Source organism: Falco cherrug, chromosome 19 (genome assembly GCF_023634085.1).
Source record: "Falco cherrug isolate bFalChe1 chromosome 19, bFalChe1.pri, whole genome shotgun sequence".
Classification (NCBI taxonomy): domain Eukaryota; kingdom Metazoa; phylum Chordata; class Aves; order Falconiformes; family Falconidae; genus Falco; species Falco cherrug.
The window spans coordinates 850327-868663 of NC_073715.1; the positions used below are offsets into that span (position 1 = coordinate 850327).

The following is an 18337-nucleotide window of genomic DNA, read 5'->3' on the forward strand; positions in this document are numbered from 1 at the left end:
AAGGACGGGCTCTAACAAGGCCATGGGGAGGCTTTCTCAGGCATGGCCCTCAGTGGGGCCCATTAACGCTTCCAGGGACTGTGGGCTTTGCTCCGGACTTGGTGTTCTTGAGAGGTTTCTTCAGGCTCCTCTGAACACCTGAAGTCCAGAGCACCACAGACACCCTGGGCTCATGACGAGGGAGAACGCCCTGACGAGCCCTGTCTCCTCCATCAGGGACATCTGGTCTTCAAGGCTTGAACACTTAATAAGTTTCAGAAGTATAGTTAAAGAGGAAGGCAGGTAATGACCACTATGGAGAAGTGATAGAAGACTTTTCTAATGGCAACTGATGCAGCATGCCTCCTGAGGAGTTGTGCAGAGGTTGGAAAAGCAGTCCCTGGAGCTAAACACTGCGTGGACAGCCTGACTTCTCACCTCCCCAGCCCCACTGTTTATCTCCTCAGCCCCATGGCACTTCCATCACTTGACATCTGACTTCTCCAACCAGCTCTGCAGGTGAATATAGGAAGTGCTTGGCAGTAAATATTGGCTGCTTTCCTTTAGAGAAGAGGGTGTAAACAGGAATAAAAGAGGGATTGCTTATCAGGGTGTGTGTTGGGGGAGTGGGTTAGAAATTAATAAATAAAAATAAATTTCTCAGCTGTTGTATTGTAAGTTCAAGCAAATCCCCATGAGGTCTATTGCGACAACTGAAGAGTTGCCCATAGGGAATATTAGAGACACTGCTGAAAGACAGTCCAATTTTTCCTCTCTGAACCTTAAAGCAGAAGCTACATAGGTAGAATAGGTTGGAGTGATCAAAGAGGAAGAGGAGAAAGGCATCTGGAGATGAACTTTTTAACCAATAGCTGTAAATCAGGAAACCAGGACATCAGCATATTTTCTTCAATTTCATAGAAGGTGTGAACTTCCTGGGACTCATGACAAATATTAGGATGATTCCAAATTTTTTTGTATCTCTAGAATTTCTCCCACTTTGATCTACGTATACGCAACAACTGGTATTCTCTGAGGTTTGCCCTCTGTGACCAGAGTTCACCCAGAGGGAGCCTGGATTGTCCCATGGCTTTGAGTTTCAAGGAACAAGCAGGGATGAGGGGAGAAACTCCAGAAAAGGCAGAGAAATGTGGATGTGAATGCTGGGTAGGAAAGCAAGGAAGAGTCAACCCCCAGAGTGGAAAGAGGTGCCACATGGACAGTGTAGGGCAACTTGCAGTGGAGATGGCCCAGGGCTGCAGCGAGGCTGAATGGCCCCACAGGGGGATGAGGCCTCTGTCCCCCTGGCAATGGCAGCTGCCTCTCCCACCAAGGCCTGTGACATAGAACTTGATTTGGAGGGTCTTATGTTCTGCCCTCCAAGAGCCTGGGGGTCAGGGCTTGGTCTTTCTGCTTCATAAAAAAATCCAAATGTGTTTTGCAGCATTACAGCCACTGACACAGTACCTTTGCCTGCCTGCAGGTCTGGCCTCTAATTAGCTACTCTAACGAGTCCATGGGGACGCTTTGTCAGCAATGGCCCTCAGCGGGACCCATCAATGTTTGAAGGTATTTTCAGTGTTGCTTCTGACTTACATTCCTTCAGTGGTTGGTTCAGTCTGCTCTCAGTAGCTCAGGTTCATGGCAGGAGCCCCCAAGGCCCTAATGAGGTATTTGCCTTTTCTCATTTCCTTCAAGTCTTGAAGACCTGTGTAGCTAATTGAATCTGTTCCATTCATGTAGATAAGAGAGAGGATTTCAAAGTGCACTTCAAAATAATTATTTTTCATTTCATAGGTTGTATTTTGCTACTTTTTAGGCTAGAGGGGAGGTTCTAGCAGCAATCTCCAAGTGATAATGATGCAGAGGGTCTCCTCATCAGGTCTGGACTGGTAGGAAATGCAGTCCCTTGAGGTCTAACACCAGATGGACAACCTTGCTCTGAATGTCCCCAAGACCACCCTTTTTCTCATTGTCCCCTGGGACTCACATCCCTTCTCCTTACGTCAGACTTCTCCCCTCAATTCTGCAGGTGGGTGCTGCAGCTCCTTTGCACCATCCCCACCTGTTTGCCTTAGAGGACTGGCTGCACACTGGTGAAGAAAATTGTTTTCTATCTGCAAGCACTGTGAAGAATGATCAAGTGTCATCAATAGGAAAACACACTCCACAAGAATATGTCAAGTCCAAGCTGTCTCTGATGAGGTGCCTTTCTGCAAGGGACACTCTTATGAGAAATCTTTTAGGTTGGCAGATACGGAAAGATAGATCTAATCACAAGGAAATATCTGGTTATAGGGGACAGATGGGCTGTGGGAAGACATATACTTTTTCTCCTGGAAGCTGAAACGAGCTGCAGAGGTGAGAGGCACCTGTAGGACCAAAGAAAAAAAGGAGGAGAAACCTGAAGGATAATGGAAAAAGACATTGTCGAGACAGTCTGCTGAAAAGACATCCTCTAGAAGTGGTTATTGTCTCCTAGTCAGGTGCAAATATGTAGAAGATGAGAGAAATTAAGGACAGATGGTATAAAGGATTAGTGGTAGTGACATTCTGGAGGAAAATTGGTATTTCTTAGGAATATCCCTTTGGAAACCTCCTTTTATAGGCAGAGGTCTCCTGTGAGAGAGGATGGATGAGCAGGTGTTACAAACATTTATGAAGAGTCCAGAAAAGCCACTCAAATAACCACAGGCTGCACGGACACCCAGTGGTGAGGGGTGTGCCACCAGTTAGAGTCCCCTTGGCTGACATCGCTGGCACCTGAGCGGGTAACTATCCAGGTGGATTTCCCAAGGGTAACTCCTGCCTCGCCAACCTGACAGCCTGCAGTTGTGCGTGAGGAGCTCCACAGTGGATGTCATTTCCCTCAGCTTTACAAAACTCTTGTCATGGTCTTCATCAGTGTTCTTCTGCCCAAGTGAGGCCATGACACTCTGGGTGTGAACAGAAAGAGATGAGTAAAACACCAGCTGGATGGTCAGGCTGAGAGAGCAGTGGGGAAGGGCTCACACCCCACCTGGAGGCCACTGGGACATACTGGGGCAGTGTGGGCACCACAGGGGACTCTCCTGCTTACAGTTTAAGAGCTGTAAAGATAATCCAGTGGAGGCAACTCTCACAGTGTCTGTCGGTGGCACCAAACTGAGAGGACCACCCCTGTGCCCTAGGGATGCCATGGAGGGGAACCCTGGCAGGTGGGGTGGCCGCCCTGTCAGGAGCTGCACAGATGCAGGACGGACCAAGGGCAGAGCCTGCACCTCCCTCGGGTGGACTAACACCCTGCAGCTGCAGGGCCTGGGACCTGCCTGGCTGGGCAGTGTCTGTGCAGAAAAGGCCCTGGTGGTGCTGGGGGACAGAAGGCAAAACACAATCCCAGCCCGTGACCTGGTAGCAGAGGCAGCCAGCCGTGCCCTGGAGCGTATGAAGAGGTGCCTTGCCAAGAGAGTGAGGGAAATTATTTTTTTCCACATTATCATCACTCATAACACCACATGTAGACCGCTGTGTTAATATTTTGGCCTTGACTGGGGAGGGAAGGAGAGAAGAAGTTTCTCAATGGCCCCAGAGAGAACCCATTACAGCAAGGAAGGTGTGTATGACTGGGAGTGAGTTCAGTGAAGAGTCACTGAGAGGCTCAGGGGTGGAACACTTTCCCAGGAGGGGAAACGGAGGGCAAGAGCCTTGTTCAGCCTGCACAAGGGGAGGACTCGGGAGCACCTGCCGGTCACAGTGAGGACATTGCCAGGAAGATGAATCCAGTATTGGAACTATGTTGTGTGGCAGGAGTGTGATAGGCAGTCATCAGATGTGGAAACAAGGACGTTCTTGGCCAGAGGTGATGCAATGATTTATCTCCAGAGCATGGGGTGCTTGAAGCTGTAAACAAAATGGAAAAAAAGCTCTACTTGGAAGCTCTCTACTTCTTTGCTGGAAGTGGGGGAGGTAGAGGAATCTCAGTGCTTTCTGGTTGCTGTGGAAGAATGAAGACCTTTAAGAAAAGAGGCGAAGGTAAGTTTTGCTTCCCACTTTCAGTTCTTGACACCCAGCAATCTCATGTGCTTTTCCTTCCTCTCCTCCAAACAACTGACCAATTGATGTGAATAAAGGAAGCAGAGAAGCCTGGGACTTGGAGGGTCATAGTGTCATTTCACTGGACAGCCCATTCGGAATAAACCTGGGAAGTGAGCCTGCAAGGCCAAAGGAACAGGGTCCATGGACAGGCCAGGCTGTGCCTATGGTTGTGCCTGGAGACCCGCACACCTACAGCACAGGTTGTGCTGGGGCTGAATCTCCTGCCTGGCTTCAATGGCCTCCCGAAGCCATGGACAAAGCTTTGGGTGGAGGCCCCAGGTGAGGCTGGTCAGGGCCAGGAAGGCCTAGGGATGCTCTCAGGGCCCTGCCCCCATGGGATCCCACCTGCCAGTGCCCTCAGCAGGCCAGGTTCTCCTTCCCTCCTGTCCTGGGCTGTGCTCTGCTGCTCTCCATCCACACATGCCTGGGCATCAGGGACACCACAACTGCATACTACTAGAAGCAAGGTGACACTGGTCTTCAAATCCCTGAGCAGCTTGTCCTCTTTGGGGAGTCCCAGGTGCAGGTGAGCATCAGAGTGGGTGGCCTGGTTGGTCTGGGGGACTCTCCCACAAAGACCTGGGCTCCTGGCATCCTTGCTTACCTGTGCAGTGATCACCAAGGAGACTGATTCCCCCAGAAGAGACAGGCTCTGTGATCCACAGGTTTCCTCAGGTCATTTCAAGAAGACATTGTTCATGCCTCACCCTGACTGTATGACCTGTCGCTCTGTCCTGGCTCGGGCTGGCATGGAGTGCATTTTCTTCACAGCAGCCCTTCTGGTGCTGTGCTTTGCATCTCTTCCTAAGGCAGCGCTGACCACACACCAGTGTTTTGGCCACCGCTGCAGAGTAATCACCAAGGCTTCTCTTTCTCACACTCTGCCTGCGCTACAAGGAGACTGGGGGGATGCAAGGAGCTTGGGCGGCTGACCCCCAGTGACCACAGGGATATTGCATATCCCAGGACGTTGTGCTCATCAATAACAGCTCGGGGAAAGGAGGATGAAAAGAGGACATTTGTGGTCATGGCATTTGTCTTCCCGTGTCACTGACAGATGTGCTGAAGAGCAGCTTTTCTGGGGATGGCTGAACCCCTGCTGCCCATGGCAAGGAGTGAGCGAATTGCTCATGTTGCTCTCCTTGCAGACAAAGCTTTTGCTTCTCCTGTTGAACTGTTATTTTCCTGACCTGTGAGTTTTCCTCTGATCCTCTCCCCCATCATGCTGGGCATGTAAGGGGTCAGTGAGCAACAGATGCTGGGCATTTGCGTGCTGGCCAGTGTCAAACCACAACTAATTCCTCCCTCAGTGCCACCCTGGCTGCTCTCCCCTTTGATCCACACTCAAGCTCTCACCCAACCTCATTGCCTGTCCAATACAAGAGCTCCATGTATCTGAGCTGCCCTGACCTCACACAGAGCGTCCCCCTCCCCTCATCTTTCCCGTAGGTCTCCCCCACAGACCTTGTGTCTCCATCCACCGCCAAAGGCGTGGGAGCTGCCCTGCCCCTCCTCAGCGCTTACGCCACTGATGTCACAGCTCTGTGGTGGCACAGGGGGCTCCTGCTGCCCACGCCCCAGGCAGTGGGCTCTGGGGCCCATGTGGGCTGCAGCACCTCAGGTGTGGCACCAGGGCCAAGGGCAGGCTTGTCACACGGACACCGGTACCCAGGGATGGGAGCCCTTGTGTGGGAGGGGTTTGCTGCCCAGCAGAGGATGCTGGAGCGGGTGGCAGGGGGCAGCAGAAGGATGAAGGACGTTCCCACCACGAGAGCAAGGGCTGCAGTCCCCGAGGCCAGAGGGCAACAGGCCTGGGCTGCGCAGCCCTGGCAGGAGAGGGCTTTGCTCTCCCAGGTGACTCTGTAGCACCCTGCGGCCTGTGCCAGAGCTGAAGCTCGTCTCCAAGATGGGCAAGATGCTGCTGCTGGTGCTGAGCGAGCCCCTGGGGGAGGCCAGCCCGTGATCCAGCCCTCCTGGGGCTATCCTGCTGGTGGCAGGCTGGCCAGAGAGCAGCTCTGCAGAGAAGGACCTTTGGGTGCCAGAGGACAAGCAGCTGAGCAGGAGCCATCGATGCACCCTCATGGCAAAGGCCAACAGCCCCCTGGGCTGCATTAGGAAAAGCATCAATGGCCAATGGGGGGAGGTGACCCTTCCCCTCCTCTCAGCACTGCTGAGGCCACATTTGGGGTGCCGTATCCATGGCTGGGCTTCCCAGAGCAAGGGAGTTGTTGACCTACTAAAGTTCTGCAAAAGGCCACTAAGCTTCTTGAAGGGACTGGAGCATGTCTCCCAGGAAGACAGGGTGAGAGATCTACAACTGTTCAGTCTGGAGAAGAAAAGGCTCTGAGAGCTCCATGTGAGCCAAGGTAACACTTTTTGAACTGAGGATGTTCAACCACTGCAGGTAGTTGCCAAGAGTGGTTATGGAATGTCCACCCCTTGACATATTCCAAACCTACCGAGCCAAGGCCCTGTACCACCGGCTTGAGCTGGCCGTGCCTCTCCTAGGGGGTTTCACTGGGTAATCTCCAGAGGTCCCTTCCAATGTCAACATTCTCTGTCATTCTCTGAGTTTCAAGGACACAAGCAAGACAGAATGAAACGAACAATGCATACCCTTGACCGCAAAGATAGCAGGGTCTATGGAGAGGACCCACGCTGGAGCAGGGCAGAAGTGTGAGGAGAAAGGAGCAGCAGAGGTGTTCTGTGCCATCAACCCTCTTCAACATCCCCCCTACACCTCTCAGGGTGTGCTTGTGTAGGTGAATTGGGATCAATGGAGTAATTTGGCCCTGGGAGAAACTAGGGAATGGTCTTCAATGTTTTGGTCATTGTTTCTCACAATCAACATCTGTTTTAATTGGCAATGAATGAAATTGATCTTTGGCAAGACAACACATGTTTGGCTATGACAGGGATCGGTAAGTAGTCTCTCTGCCTGTACCTTGACCTAGGAGCATTGCTGGTTTTTTTTCTCCCTTTGTCCTGTTGAGTCGGGGAGCAGATGAAGAGCTGGGTGGCTGGCTGGGTGCTGGCCGTGGTTAACCCACCACAGGACCACATCAGGACTGCTGAGCCCACAGTGGGGCTCCCCCGCACAAGAAAGACCCTGCCAGACTGGAGCAACAGAGATGTTCTGTGCCATCACCCCCTCTTCACTATCACCCCTGTGTAGGAGGGGCCCTTCGAAATCTGGATCATAAGTAACAATCAGTTAGCTGAAAGGAATGTGCACGAGCTTCTAGGCCACGAACCTTGGGGGGATGGCTACAAACCCTGGGAGGATAAGGAGGGTGAATAGATAACAACCAACAGGATGAGTCTGGCTGAGAAAAGGTAAGAAGATGAGGAACAGATGGTGCCAAGTGGAAGTAACAGTTTGCTATTAATTGATGAGTGTAAAACTTACTTAAAGTGTCCTTTGTTTGTAGTTAACCAAATAGGGATTGCATGGTATGTAATGCTTATCTTAAGGAACTAAACTGTTTAAAGCACGCGACCTCTGATAACATAAATAAACTCGTGCTTCTGTACAATAAGTCGGCATTTGCTAGCATCAAACAGCATCCCGTCTATCCATTGCAGCAACCCGGTGACCCCGACGTGATGGGTTTATGAACCGCCAGGCTGAGCGGCAGGCTGCAAGTCCCACAGAACGTTGAATGAGCTGCTGAAAGGAAGCAGGAACCGGCAACTGAAGTCCCTCTGGAACTGAGAGGTGAGCTGTGGGAAACATGGGAATCAACTGTCTTCCCCTATGAGGGATGTATATGGACTCATAAAGGGTCTTCTAGTCAGATCCAGGAGCCCATGCCTCAGTCTCCTCAAATGGTGACCCCTATGGTGGTGTTCCCAAGCCTTGGAACAATAAGGACGGAACTGGTCGATAAAAAAGACAGCTCGTGGAAGAGGGCTGCGTTCCGGAGGAGATGTCTTGGCTGAACGATCGTCTTGCTGTCTGGACCAGGCAGACAACCTAAACCCCGAGGATAACACCTGTATGCATCGAGACAGGTGAGCAGCCAAAAAACTTTAGAGACTTTCAAAGAAATGAAAGTGTTCAGCAGAAAATTGTATGATGCTGCCGCAGAGGGGGACTCTGCATCGGGAATGCATTTAGCACCTTGGTGGCAAATTCCAACTACTCTTCGCCAAGTATGGACTAATTCTACTAACGGAGCCAGACCACAGGAAGCTGTAAATTCCACCGACAGCAAGACTCTTCTCAACACACCGTCAGCGATGGCGATTCTGTCCACACCTCCTCTGCCCCCAAAGCTTCTGTCACTGATTGCAGCGACCCTCACAACACAGGACCAAGCGCAGGAACAGGACAACTCGGACAATGATGCCATTGACACTGATAAAGCTTTTGAACCAGGTCCTATAGATCTGGACAAGGAATTAGACCTTCCCCCCTCCACCCCCCACCGCCTCTCCCGATTTATTGGCTGGACTTTCGGGGAGGGTGAAAGGGGGTCTGAGGGATTGGTGGCAGGAATGCAAGTGGGAAGTGCTTAAGCGAGGGGTTTTGGAAGTCGCTAGGGCATGTTCAGTATTTTGTCAGATAAAGCAACCTCGAGAGTGGCAGCCTGTGCAATACGAGGCTGTTAAAGAGTTAAAGCAGTGGGGGAAGGGAGGATTCATAATACCTTTGCCATGTCCCTTCTTGAAGTGATGGCAGAGCCTTATACACTCACACTGCATGACTGGAAGTCATTGCTTTGTATGGTACTAACTCTGACACAGTTTATGATGGGGTTATCTGATTTTTGTGAGCTACCTGTAGTGGCCTTGATTGAAAACCTTAATTGGGGAATTGCTGTTAACTGTGAGCAGTTGGCTGGAGAAAATAGTTGTGCTGATTCTGTGACCCAGGCAAGGTATCCCAGGGACAACTATTTGCAGATGAAGGAGATGGCTATTAAGGCAGTCAGGATGGGGGAGCCTGGGCGAGCCTCTAGCGAGTCACTCGCCACAGTCTTGCAGGGTCCTAAAGAGTCATGTACTAACTTTATTGATCGGCTTCAGAATATTTTGCAACAAGTCGAGCATGAGGAAGCTCAAGGGTTGCTTTTTTAAACAACCAGCTATGATAATGCCAATGAAAATTGTAAATGGCAACTTTCACAATCACAACGCCAACATGTGTCAAAATGATTATAATGCAGAACTCACAGCTGACTGTAACTCTCAGGTTGTGCTCTGCAATGCAGCATAACACATTTTTTTGCTTCTCTAATCTCTTCTGTAGAATAGTACACACTCTTAACTTGCTTAGTAAATTAGGCTGCTAGCTTGCTAAAAAAAGTAATACCACAAATACTATTCTTTTTTTTTCTTTTTTTTTTTTTCTGGCTTCTTAACAGATGTTGATTCTGTCCGTCATATCTTGCTACAGAACTGAGTTGCTATTAAATTTTAGTATTAAAACAGGGACACGAGTGTGAAGACTTTGATAGGATGTGCTATGTGAATCTGAGTGACCACTCTGAATCAATCCACAAAAGCATACAAAACTTAAAAGCCTTAAACAAAAATCTGCAGCAGAGCCAGGGGCGGGATGCCATTGGTCTCTTCTCGTGGCTGGGAAACTTTGGGCCATGGATCAAAAGTATTACAGGATTTATTATAATTATCTTTAACCACCTTATTGATGTTTGCCTTACAACTCCCATACCTTTTTTTCCTGTATTCAGTGTTTAGTTGATTGTAACATAAATCAGGTCATGGTCACCCAGCTACACACAACCTTTGTCTCTTTGGAATTAACAAGCAAAAAAGAGGAGGATAGAGAATGTCTGGAGAGAGATGTAGGAGAGGAAGCTGGAGAATATTTGACCTAACAAGAGATGAGAGAACAGCTGGGTATTGTGAAGGAGAGTAGGAAAGATTCAGCGGTTCTTCTCTTATCCAGAGTAACAGCAGGGAAAGCATTAAAGAGTTAAATCACCTTGTCTGGTAGGCAGTTAAGAATGTGAGTCAAATTTGCCACTATGACATACAAAACAGAGCAACTATTGGCTTTTGTTGTTGGCTCAAGGACATGGCTGTGAGGATTTTGATGGTACGTGCTGTGTGGATTTTAGGCGCCCCACTGCAGCAACATGTTATCAAAATCTGAGGAAATGTCAGCCTTTTTGGCATCCATTCACTCAATGTGCAGTATTGTTTGTTTGCTATTGCCTTGGCTGCTGTCATGTTTGCAAGGGCCCCGCAGAACACGGCAAACCTGGTACTAGCTGTTCAAAAACAAAAAGGGGGAATTGTAGAATTGTACAGAACAGAGACAGTGGTTTGTTTTGACATAGATAAAGTGCAGCTTTGGCCTTGCTTTGACAATGTGCAGCTGAAATCCTGCAGCAAAGAGTTAAATAACTTTGAGGGAGTATGAGAAGAAACTAGGATGAGACAGAACAAAGGAGGAATGTGATGTCACCTGTAGAAGATAAGGAATCAGCACGAACAGTAGAGAGTAGCCTGTAGTGAACATCGTTAAGGAATGTGTTGTATGAATTTGTCTGATCACTCAAAAAGCATAGCTCAGAAATTAGCAGCACTGCACAAGAATATGAAGCATGTTACTGAAGGACATGATCCTTTTTCTGACTGGCTTTCAAGCCTTGGGTTAGGGGGCTGGTTACAAACCATAATCAAAGGAGCATTGATGGTATTGACAGTATTGTTGGTTGTAGTATTATGTGTTCCTTGTTTGTTTCAACGCTTACAAGGAGTGATGAGTAACTTGATCGAATGCACGTTTAAAACAAACGGGATTTGGATTGCTCAAAAACAAGAAGGGGGAGATGTAGGAGGGGGCCTGGAAATCAGGACCATAAGTAACAATCAGTTAGCTGAAAGGAACGTGCTCTAGCTTGTAGGCCACAAACCCTGGGAGGATAAGGAGGGTGAATAGATAACAACCAACAAGATGAGTCAGGCCGAGAAAAGGTAAGGAGATGAGGAACAGATGGAGCCAGGGAGAAGTAACACTTTGTTGTTAATTGATGAGTGTAAAAACTTACTTAAAGTGTCCTTTGTTTGTAGTTAACCAAACAGGGATTGCCTAGTATGTAATGCTTAGCTTAAGGAACCAATCTGTTTAAAGCACGCAGCCTCTGGTAACATATATAAACTCATGATTGTATACAATAAATCAACATTTGCTTGCATCAAGCAGTGTCCTGTCTCTCCATCGCAGCACCCTTGCACCTCTCAGGGTGTTGGTGTGTAGATGAATTGGGAACAATGGAGTAATTTGGCCCTTGGAGAAACTGTCAGGGCAATGGTCTTTATGTTTCAGTCCTGGTTTCTCAAAATCCATGTATTTTTTAATTGGCAATAAATTAAATTGAATTTTAATATGACACATTTTGGCCATGACCAATGAACATTGCTGGTATAATTTCTGCTTTTTTCCTGTTGAGTCAGGGGAGCGGATGAGCAGCTGCGGGGCTGGCTGGGTGCTGGCCATGGTTAACCCTCCACAGGACCACATCAGGACTGCTGAGCCCACAATGGGGCTCCCCCGCACAAGAAAGACCCTGCCAGAATGGGGCAAGTCCTGCAGAAGCCAGAAGGATGGTTGGGACCTGGATCATGTTATGGACAAGGAGAGGCTGAGAAACTGGGTTTTATTTGAGATAACATCGAGAGTGAAAGACTGGACCCAGGCCAGTTGGTGGGATTACTACAGTCAGTGGTTTACTATTTCTCAAAGCAAAGCCGTGAGGACATGATCTATTTGGAGATGTCTGACCACAGCCTTGGCTGAGCGGCCAACTGTGGCAAGAGCTATGGGACTTGTGTGTAACCAGTGACAGTAGGAAAGTGGCTCCATTTACATTTAGAGTTGCAATGGAGTTGGGTATCACTGAGCCACTAAGGATGACAGAGCTGACCATGCAGCAAATGTTCCTCGTAGCGACTGGGGTGTACAACAAGCAAAGGAAACGACTGATGCTTAGGACATCTTGGGGCACCTGGGGCAGCTTCCCCTGGGTATCCAGGGAACATGGCACTGAGCAGAGCCCTGTGTCCTGTGGATAACTGGCTAGCTGAAAAGGGTCACATAGACATAGTCCAGCTGGCTGGACAAAAATGCACATCGCTCTCAGCTTATCTGAAGTAAAGCAAAATACACTGTCTTTGGCTGTCCTTGTTACACAATAACAGGAAGATTTCGGTGGGAAAAGAATGTTGCAGGTGGGAACAGATAACTACAGAAGAGAAACTAGGGGCGGACTTGGTATTTAGGCAACTAACCAATAATGAGCTTAACTTTTGTAATGTGTATGAGCTAATTATAAGAAGGCATAAAAGGTGACTGTAAGAGACAATAAACGAAGTCTGCTGATCACTCATATTGAGTGACTGTGTCTTCCCTCCGTTGTGACAGTGTCCCACCCGATCACTGCCTTGCTTCCTTCACCGTGACCCAAGGATTTGCACCAGGACACCCTGCCGCGTGCCCCCACCCTGTTATTTGCCCCAACTTTGCACACTCACACAGCTGAGCTCTACACTGGTGCTTTACTCTCCTGGGAAGTTGATAGATGTCTCCACTACACAAGCCCCTTAAATTACAGAGATGTGACACAGGAGTCCAGCTGCACCATCCTGGATGCAAACGTACAAAAGCCAGGCTGGTCAGGCAGGCTGGGTTCATGCTATTGAGAAAGTGGAGTGCATGCAAACATTCTAGGAGAAACACAATTGTGACATTAAAAGCGCTAAATGCACAGGAAGTTCCAGAGATGACCTGCAAATGCCTTGTGAGGAGATTCAGGCAGTTCAGTGCTGCTGAGAGACACCTGACTGCATCAGCTTCTTCAGTGCGTCCTTCAGCTCCTGGTTCCTCATGCTGTAGATGAGGGGGTTCACTGCTGGAGGCACCACCAAGTACAGAACTGACACCACCAGGTCCAGGGATGGGGAGGAGATGGAGGGGGGCTTCAGGTGGGCAAACATGGCAGTGCTGACAAAGAGGGAGACCACGGCCAGGTGAGGGAGGCACGTGGAAAAGGCTTTGTGCCGTCCCTGCTCAGAGGGGATCCTCAGCACAGCCCTGAAGATCTGAACGTAGGACAGAACAATGAAAACAAAACAGCCAAAGAATAAAGAGGCACCAGCCACAATTAGCCCCACTTCCCTGAGGTAGGTGTGTGAGCAGGAGAGCTTGAGGATCTGTGGGATTTCACAGAAGACCTGTCCCAGGGCATTGCCTTGGCAGAGCGGCAGTGACAGTGTATTGGCCGTGTGCAGCGCAGCATAGAGAAACCCACTGGCCCAGGCAGCTGCTGCCATGTGGACACAAGCTCTGCTGCCCAGCAGGGTCCCGTAGTGCAGGGGCTGGCAGATGGCCATGTAGGGGTCATAGGCCATGACGGTGAGGAGAGAACACTCTGCTGAAAGGAAAAAGACAATCAGGAAGAGCTGTGCAGCACATCCTGAGTAGATGTCCCTGGTGTCCCAGAGGGAGTTGGCCATGGCTTTGGGGAGAGTGGTGGAGATGGAGCCCAGGTTGATGAGGGAGAGTTTGAGGAGGAAGAAGTACATGGGGTGTGCAGGTGGTGGTCACATACAGTGATGATGAGTCCGTTGGCCATGAGGGCAGCCAGGTAGATGCCCAGGGAGAGCCAGAAGTGCAAGAGCTGCAGCTCCCGCGTGTCTGCCAATGCCAGGAGGAGGAACTGGGTGATGGAGCTGCTGTTGGACATGTGCTGCCTCTGGGCATATGGTCCTGTCACAGGAGAAAAAGACAGTGATAATTTAGGGGAGACTTCTGCAAGCAAAATCAAAGCCATTTCCCACAGACCATCCCCCCGTCACACACAGACATCCCTCTCTTTTCTCGGAGACCTTCCTGCCGCTGTGTGGCTGCAGCCCTGCTTGGTGCTGGCCGTGTGGGTGATGAAGAGCAGGGCATCTGCCCACGGGCTCTTGACCAGCCAGCCCCACTCTGCAGCAGTGGGTGGGGGCAGGGACCAGTCCTGGTGTTTAACTTTGTCCTCTGAAACCAGTGCCAACGCAGAAGGGCTGGTCAGCGTCTGCAGCGCCAGTGCTAAGGAACGGGAAGGGTGAAGGCATTGTAAGAGAGCTTGAGTTTTTTTCACAGCTCCCCCCCATCTCTCCTGTTGAGTATTTTCAGATGTCAGAAAAGCAGAGCATTTTTGCTGCCCTCCGGTGGAACAGAGTGAGGTCTGTGAGGCAAGAGGATTGCCTGTGGGTGAGTGCACAGTGAGGGGAGGTGGTCTGTCCTTCTGGTTCCCAGGCAACCTGGTACCCAGTGTCCCCGAGCCCGTGGGTGCAAAGGCTTTGCTTCAGAGCAGAGACATGGCCTGGGCAAAGGAGAGCTGAGTCTTGAGCCCTCGGACTGTGCAATGAAGTGCTGAAATGGGCTCTGCAGGGCTTACTGAAGCTCTGAAGACATCCTCTCTGTAAAACCTGCTCCTGTCTGTAAAACCAACTCCTGACTGTAAATCCACCAGAAGCAGACACAGATACAGGTTTCTTAAGGAGTATTTAGATCCTTTGCTGCAGTCTTCCTGGTGTCCTCTCTAGTAATGGGTTAACAAAAGTTGATACTCCTGCAGAAAACTTTTTCTAGTAAGGGAATTGCCACTGCTGGAAATAAGTGTGTCCCCCCAGGAGAGGCAAGGCCCGTGAGGGATTGCCTCATCCTGCTGCCCAGCAGGTTCCCCTGCAGCCCCAGGGACAGCTGGAGGGAGCCCAGAGGGGCAGAGGAGGGAGGCAGGGAGAGCTCAAAAGCAGCCCTTGGTGGGGGGCTGCTGAGAGCTCCCTGCTGGAGAAATCTGCAGAGCCCTGGAGCCGGTAAGTGTGTGGCTGCAGGGCAATGCCTCTGCAGTTCCTAGCCGGGTCTGCAGCAGCTGGGCCCCCCCAGCCTGTGAGACCGTGTGGGAGCCTTTTGCTGTGGAGGAGGCCAGTGTGCTGCAGAGCAGGGCTTCCCTGCTGCAGCGTGGGAGGGCCAGGGCATGTGGGCTGCCTTGTGCCAGGGCCGGCTGCAGGGCTGTGAAGGTGGCTGTGCAGGCAGGGGTGCCCAGGGCTGTCCTTGCCAGCAGGGTCCCTGCAGCCCAGGGGGCTGTGTGCTGGGGCAGGGGCTCTGCCGCCTGCCAGGGGCAGCTCTCAGCCTGCCGGGGGGCTCCCGTGCGGCTGTGGCGAAAAACTGTGGGTTCAAGGAATGACCCCCACACAAGGAAGTGCTTATCTCTTAATAAGAGGCTGTTGTGTGCTTCAGGGCTGCTCACAGATTCCGCTCACTGCCAGAATATTTTCCATTGGTGGTTTCAAAAAGAAGTACAAAGCAAGGTTAGTATAAAGGTAAAGTACTTTTTTGAGTCTCTGTTTTTAGTTTTTTACTCTATGGGAATGCGATGGAATACATGATAAAGGAGTTCTTAATAAGGACAAGTCCCCTAGACTCCTGAATCGTAACTTTGAAATATCAGAGGGTTTTATTTGAGTCTTCCTATGTGCATTCAGTGACTCCTATCCCACGGACAAAAGGAGCTTTGCCTTTGCTGGATCCACCAGGCTCAGTCTCACCTGACCATTATTCTACCTGCAAACAAGGAACCTGTACCCAGCCAGTGCTCTGTAGACAGGCAGCTTTGTGTAGGGCCAGGTTGTGTGGAAGGGCCGACCCCCAGCAGGAGAAGGTCTGACTGATTTTGTGTTGGTGCTGCATATATCAGAGCTGTTCACATCTCCAGGTCATTTCCAAGGGGACTTTCCATGAGCACGTTCATGGCAGGGCTTTCCTGCTTGGCTCTGTGCTTGCCTGAATCTCTGCTGCCGCTTTTCTGTGTCTCTTCTTGGTGGCAATGGAAACTCAGCTGTGCAGGTCAGAGCAGCGGCTGAGATGCTGAAAGCATCACAGGGAGGTTGATGAGGAAGCTGAGCAAGTGCCTTCCCTCCCCAGCACGCTGCAGATGAAACCAGCATCAGCTCTCCTTTTCCCTCAGGCTCTGGGGGAGCTGTTCCTTGCGGCAGCCAGACAGAGAGCGGCTGCAGGGCAGAGCTGGGCACACAGGGGCTGAGCTGGGCTCTGTGAGCGCTGGCAGGGAAGAGCCCTGGGGCCAGAGAAAGAGCTGCTGGCAGGGACAGCTGCAGGCAGCAGAGCCCTGGGCAGGGAGGGGGGGAGATGCTGAGGGGGACCCTGATGCAGGGCAGATAGGGGCACCTCCTGGCCATGGTCTGCCGTGCAGGTGCCTTCCCTGAGCAACACACCTCTGCTCTCCTCTCCCACCCAGCACAGCCTTTAGACCGTTGGTTCCATGTGTTTCAACAGCTCCTGGTCCAGCAGAGCAGCAGAAGGGATGAAGTGCATCTCTCCTGCTGCCACGGTGCCATTTCTCGCTGAGCACAGCCTGAGGGTGACTGCCCTGCACTGCTGCTGTCTGGGAGGTGGTGTGCCGGGCTGGGGAAGGGGAAGGAGTTCCCGAGTGTCCCTTTGTCTCTCTCCTGGCCTTGCTCAGATGCTATTGGCATTGCAGACAGGCTCTCTGGCAATAGGGGTTTCAGCTGCCAGCTCAGGCGCAGACCTTGTGGGTCCTCCTGTGCAGACATGTCCTCGGCAAGGAGGTGTCCCAGCTTTCCCCTAACCGATGATGCTGTGGGCAATGCAGTCTGTGAGGCTGGGGAAGGAGCTGACTCTCTTTCAAGAAGTTCACATGGTCGGAACCCTTTAAACATCTGTCTGGGGTGTCCACCCAAGGTCTATGCTGCTTCCAGGGCACACGGTGAGCCCTGGGTGTCCCTGCCTAGAAGTGGGGTGCTGAGCCTTTGGGAACACATGAGCCATTGTCTTGTCTGCAGTGGATTGGCCCCTGCCCCCACGGTTCCCATGAAGCTCCTGCTGCAGAGCAGGGCTCACTGCTGGGCAGCCAGCGGGCACAGCCCCTGCTCCTCACAGCACACTCGGCCAGCACTCAGCACAGCTCCAGCCACGGCTCGGAAGGGAGCTCTCCTAGGAACGGCAGAGGGGGGGCATGGGGCACCGGGGGCGCATCTAGGAGAAACAGCTTTCACTTGGCTTACAGAATTATCCTCTGACTTCTTGCTATCTTTCCTCCTTGAGCAGGTCCCCATGCTCAGGAACATGAGTCCCTTCGGAAGGCACAGAGTCCCTTCAGCTCACAGACAAACAGGACAGGGAGTGAGATTACACAGAGAGGTCATTAAAAGAGGTTTAATGAGAAGCTCTATGAGAAGACAGGACAGACGTCATCTATGCCCTGCCACCAATCACTTGTCTCTGGGGAGACTGTGGTGTCATCAGGTCGCCCGTCACCTGGAACTTCCTCAACGAGATTAGAGGGGATCAATCCCCTTGTGCCGTCGGTCAGCTCTCCCACGTACCAACCGTCTCCATCCGCGTCTCCAAAGATGTAAACGTATTGTCCAGCAACTAGCGGAAGCTCCAGCTCAGGCCGCTCGTTGGGACCATCGAAAGGATCATAGCTGTAACGAGCGATGAATGCTCGAAGCTCTGCCGGTTGTTTTCTCATAGCCTCCAGCAGGACGGACTCCTTGTCTGCTCCCAGGTTAGCCTGCTGCGGCTCGGAAACGGTGCTGTTGGATCTTTCTCCTCCCAGCCATTCCAGTTCCTGAAACAGCTGCTGGCAGCATTTCTTTAGCTTCTCAAACCGATCACTCAGTTCCTTCAGCGGGGCTGGAAACGCTCGCAGGGGTTCTCTGTGCTCCCTGTGGGCCAGCTTTGTCTCCTCATGTTCCCTCTCCAGCTGTTGACTCCTTTCTGCCCTGTCCCTCATGGCTGTCAGCTCGCGCTTGGCCGCTTCCAGTTGGGTAAAAAGACAGATGGTTGCTTGGATGGCAGAGTCTCGCTCCTCTGCCAGTCGCGCTAGCTGCCCTTTCAGGTTGGCATTTTCAGCCTGAACCTGTTCTGTCAAAGCCATCTGCCCACGCAGGCGAGCGTTTTCTTCAGCCAGGTGGGTGTTTTCATTTGTCACCTTGGCGAGCTGCACCTGCAACTCCTCACAAGCTTGCCCGGGGGTGCTCACATCAGAGGATCCCTCTTCATCTGCGGCTGCTCGGGCCTCCAGCCCCTCAGCTGCCTTCTGTGCCAAGTCGTGCCGCTTGTCCCGTGCCAGCAGAGCTCTGCTGGGCTCTCCCATTTCTCCACCCCTGGGCTGAGGAAGCAATGGCGGGCACAGTTGCTCAGCGGAGCGCTGGATGGGCAGTGGCCCGCGAGCATTGACCAGGCGATGGATGGTCACCTGCAGCTGCCTGGCTCGCTCTCCCA

General features: G+C 51.4%; 2 protein-coding genes across 2 annotated transcripts; both read right to left on the reverse strand.

The window, feature by feature from the left end:
* Positions 1-12918: 12918 nt before the first annotated feature.
* On the reverse strand, positions 12919-13437 carry LOC129734263 (olfactory receptor 14J1-like; the record flags this gene model as incomplete). Its single annotated transcript, XM_055697001.1, has 1 exon — positions 12919-13437. A coding segment is annotated over exon 1 (519 nt), but the record flags the coding sequence as incomplete, so codon positions are not given.
* Positions 13438-17194: 3757 nt separating this feature from the next.
* Positions 17195-17903, reverse strand: LOC129734216 (RIMS-binding protein 2-like). The gene has a single exon (XM_055696542.1). It carries the CDS (start codon positions 17844-17846, stop codon positions 17277-17279), a length of 570 nt encoding a protein of 189 aa, XP_055552517.1. The 5' UTR covers positions 17847-17903; the 3' UTR covers positions 17195-17276.
* Positions 17904-18337: the final 434 nt, after the last annotated feature.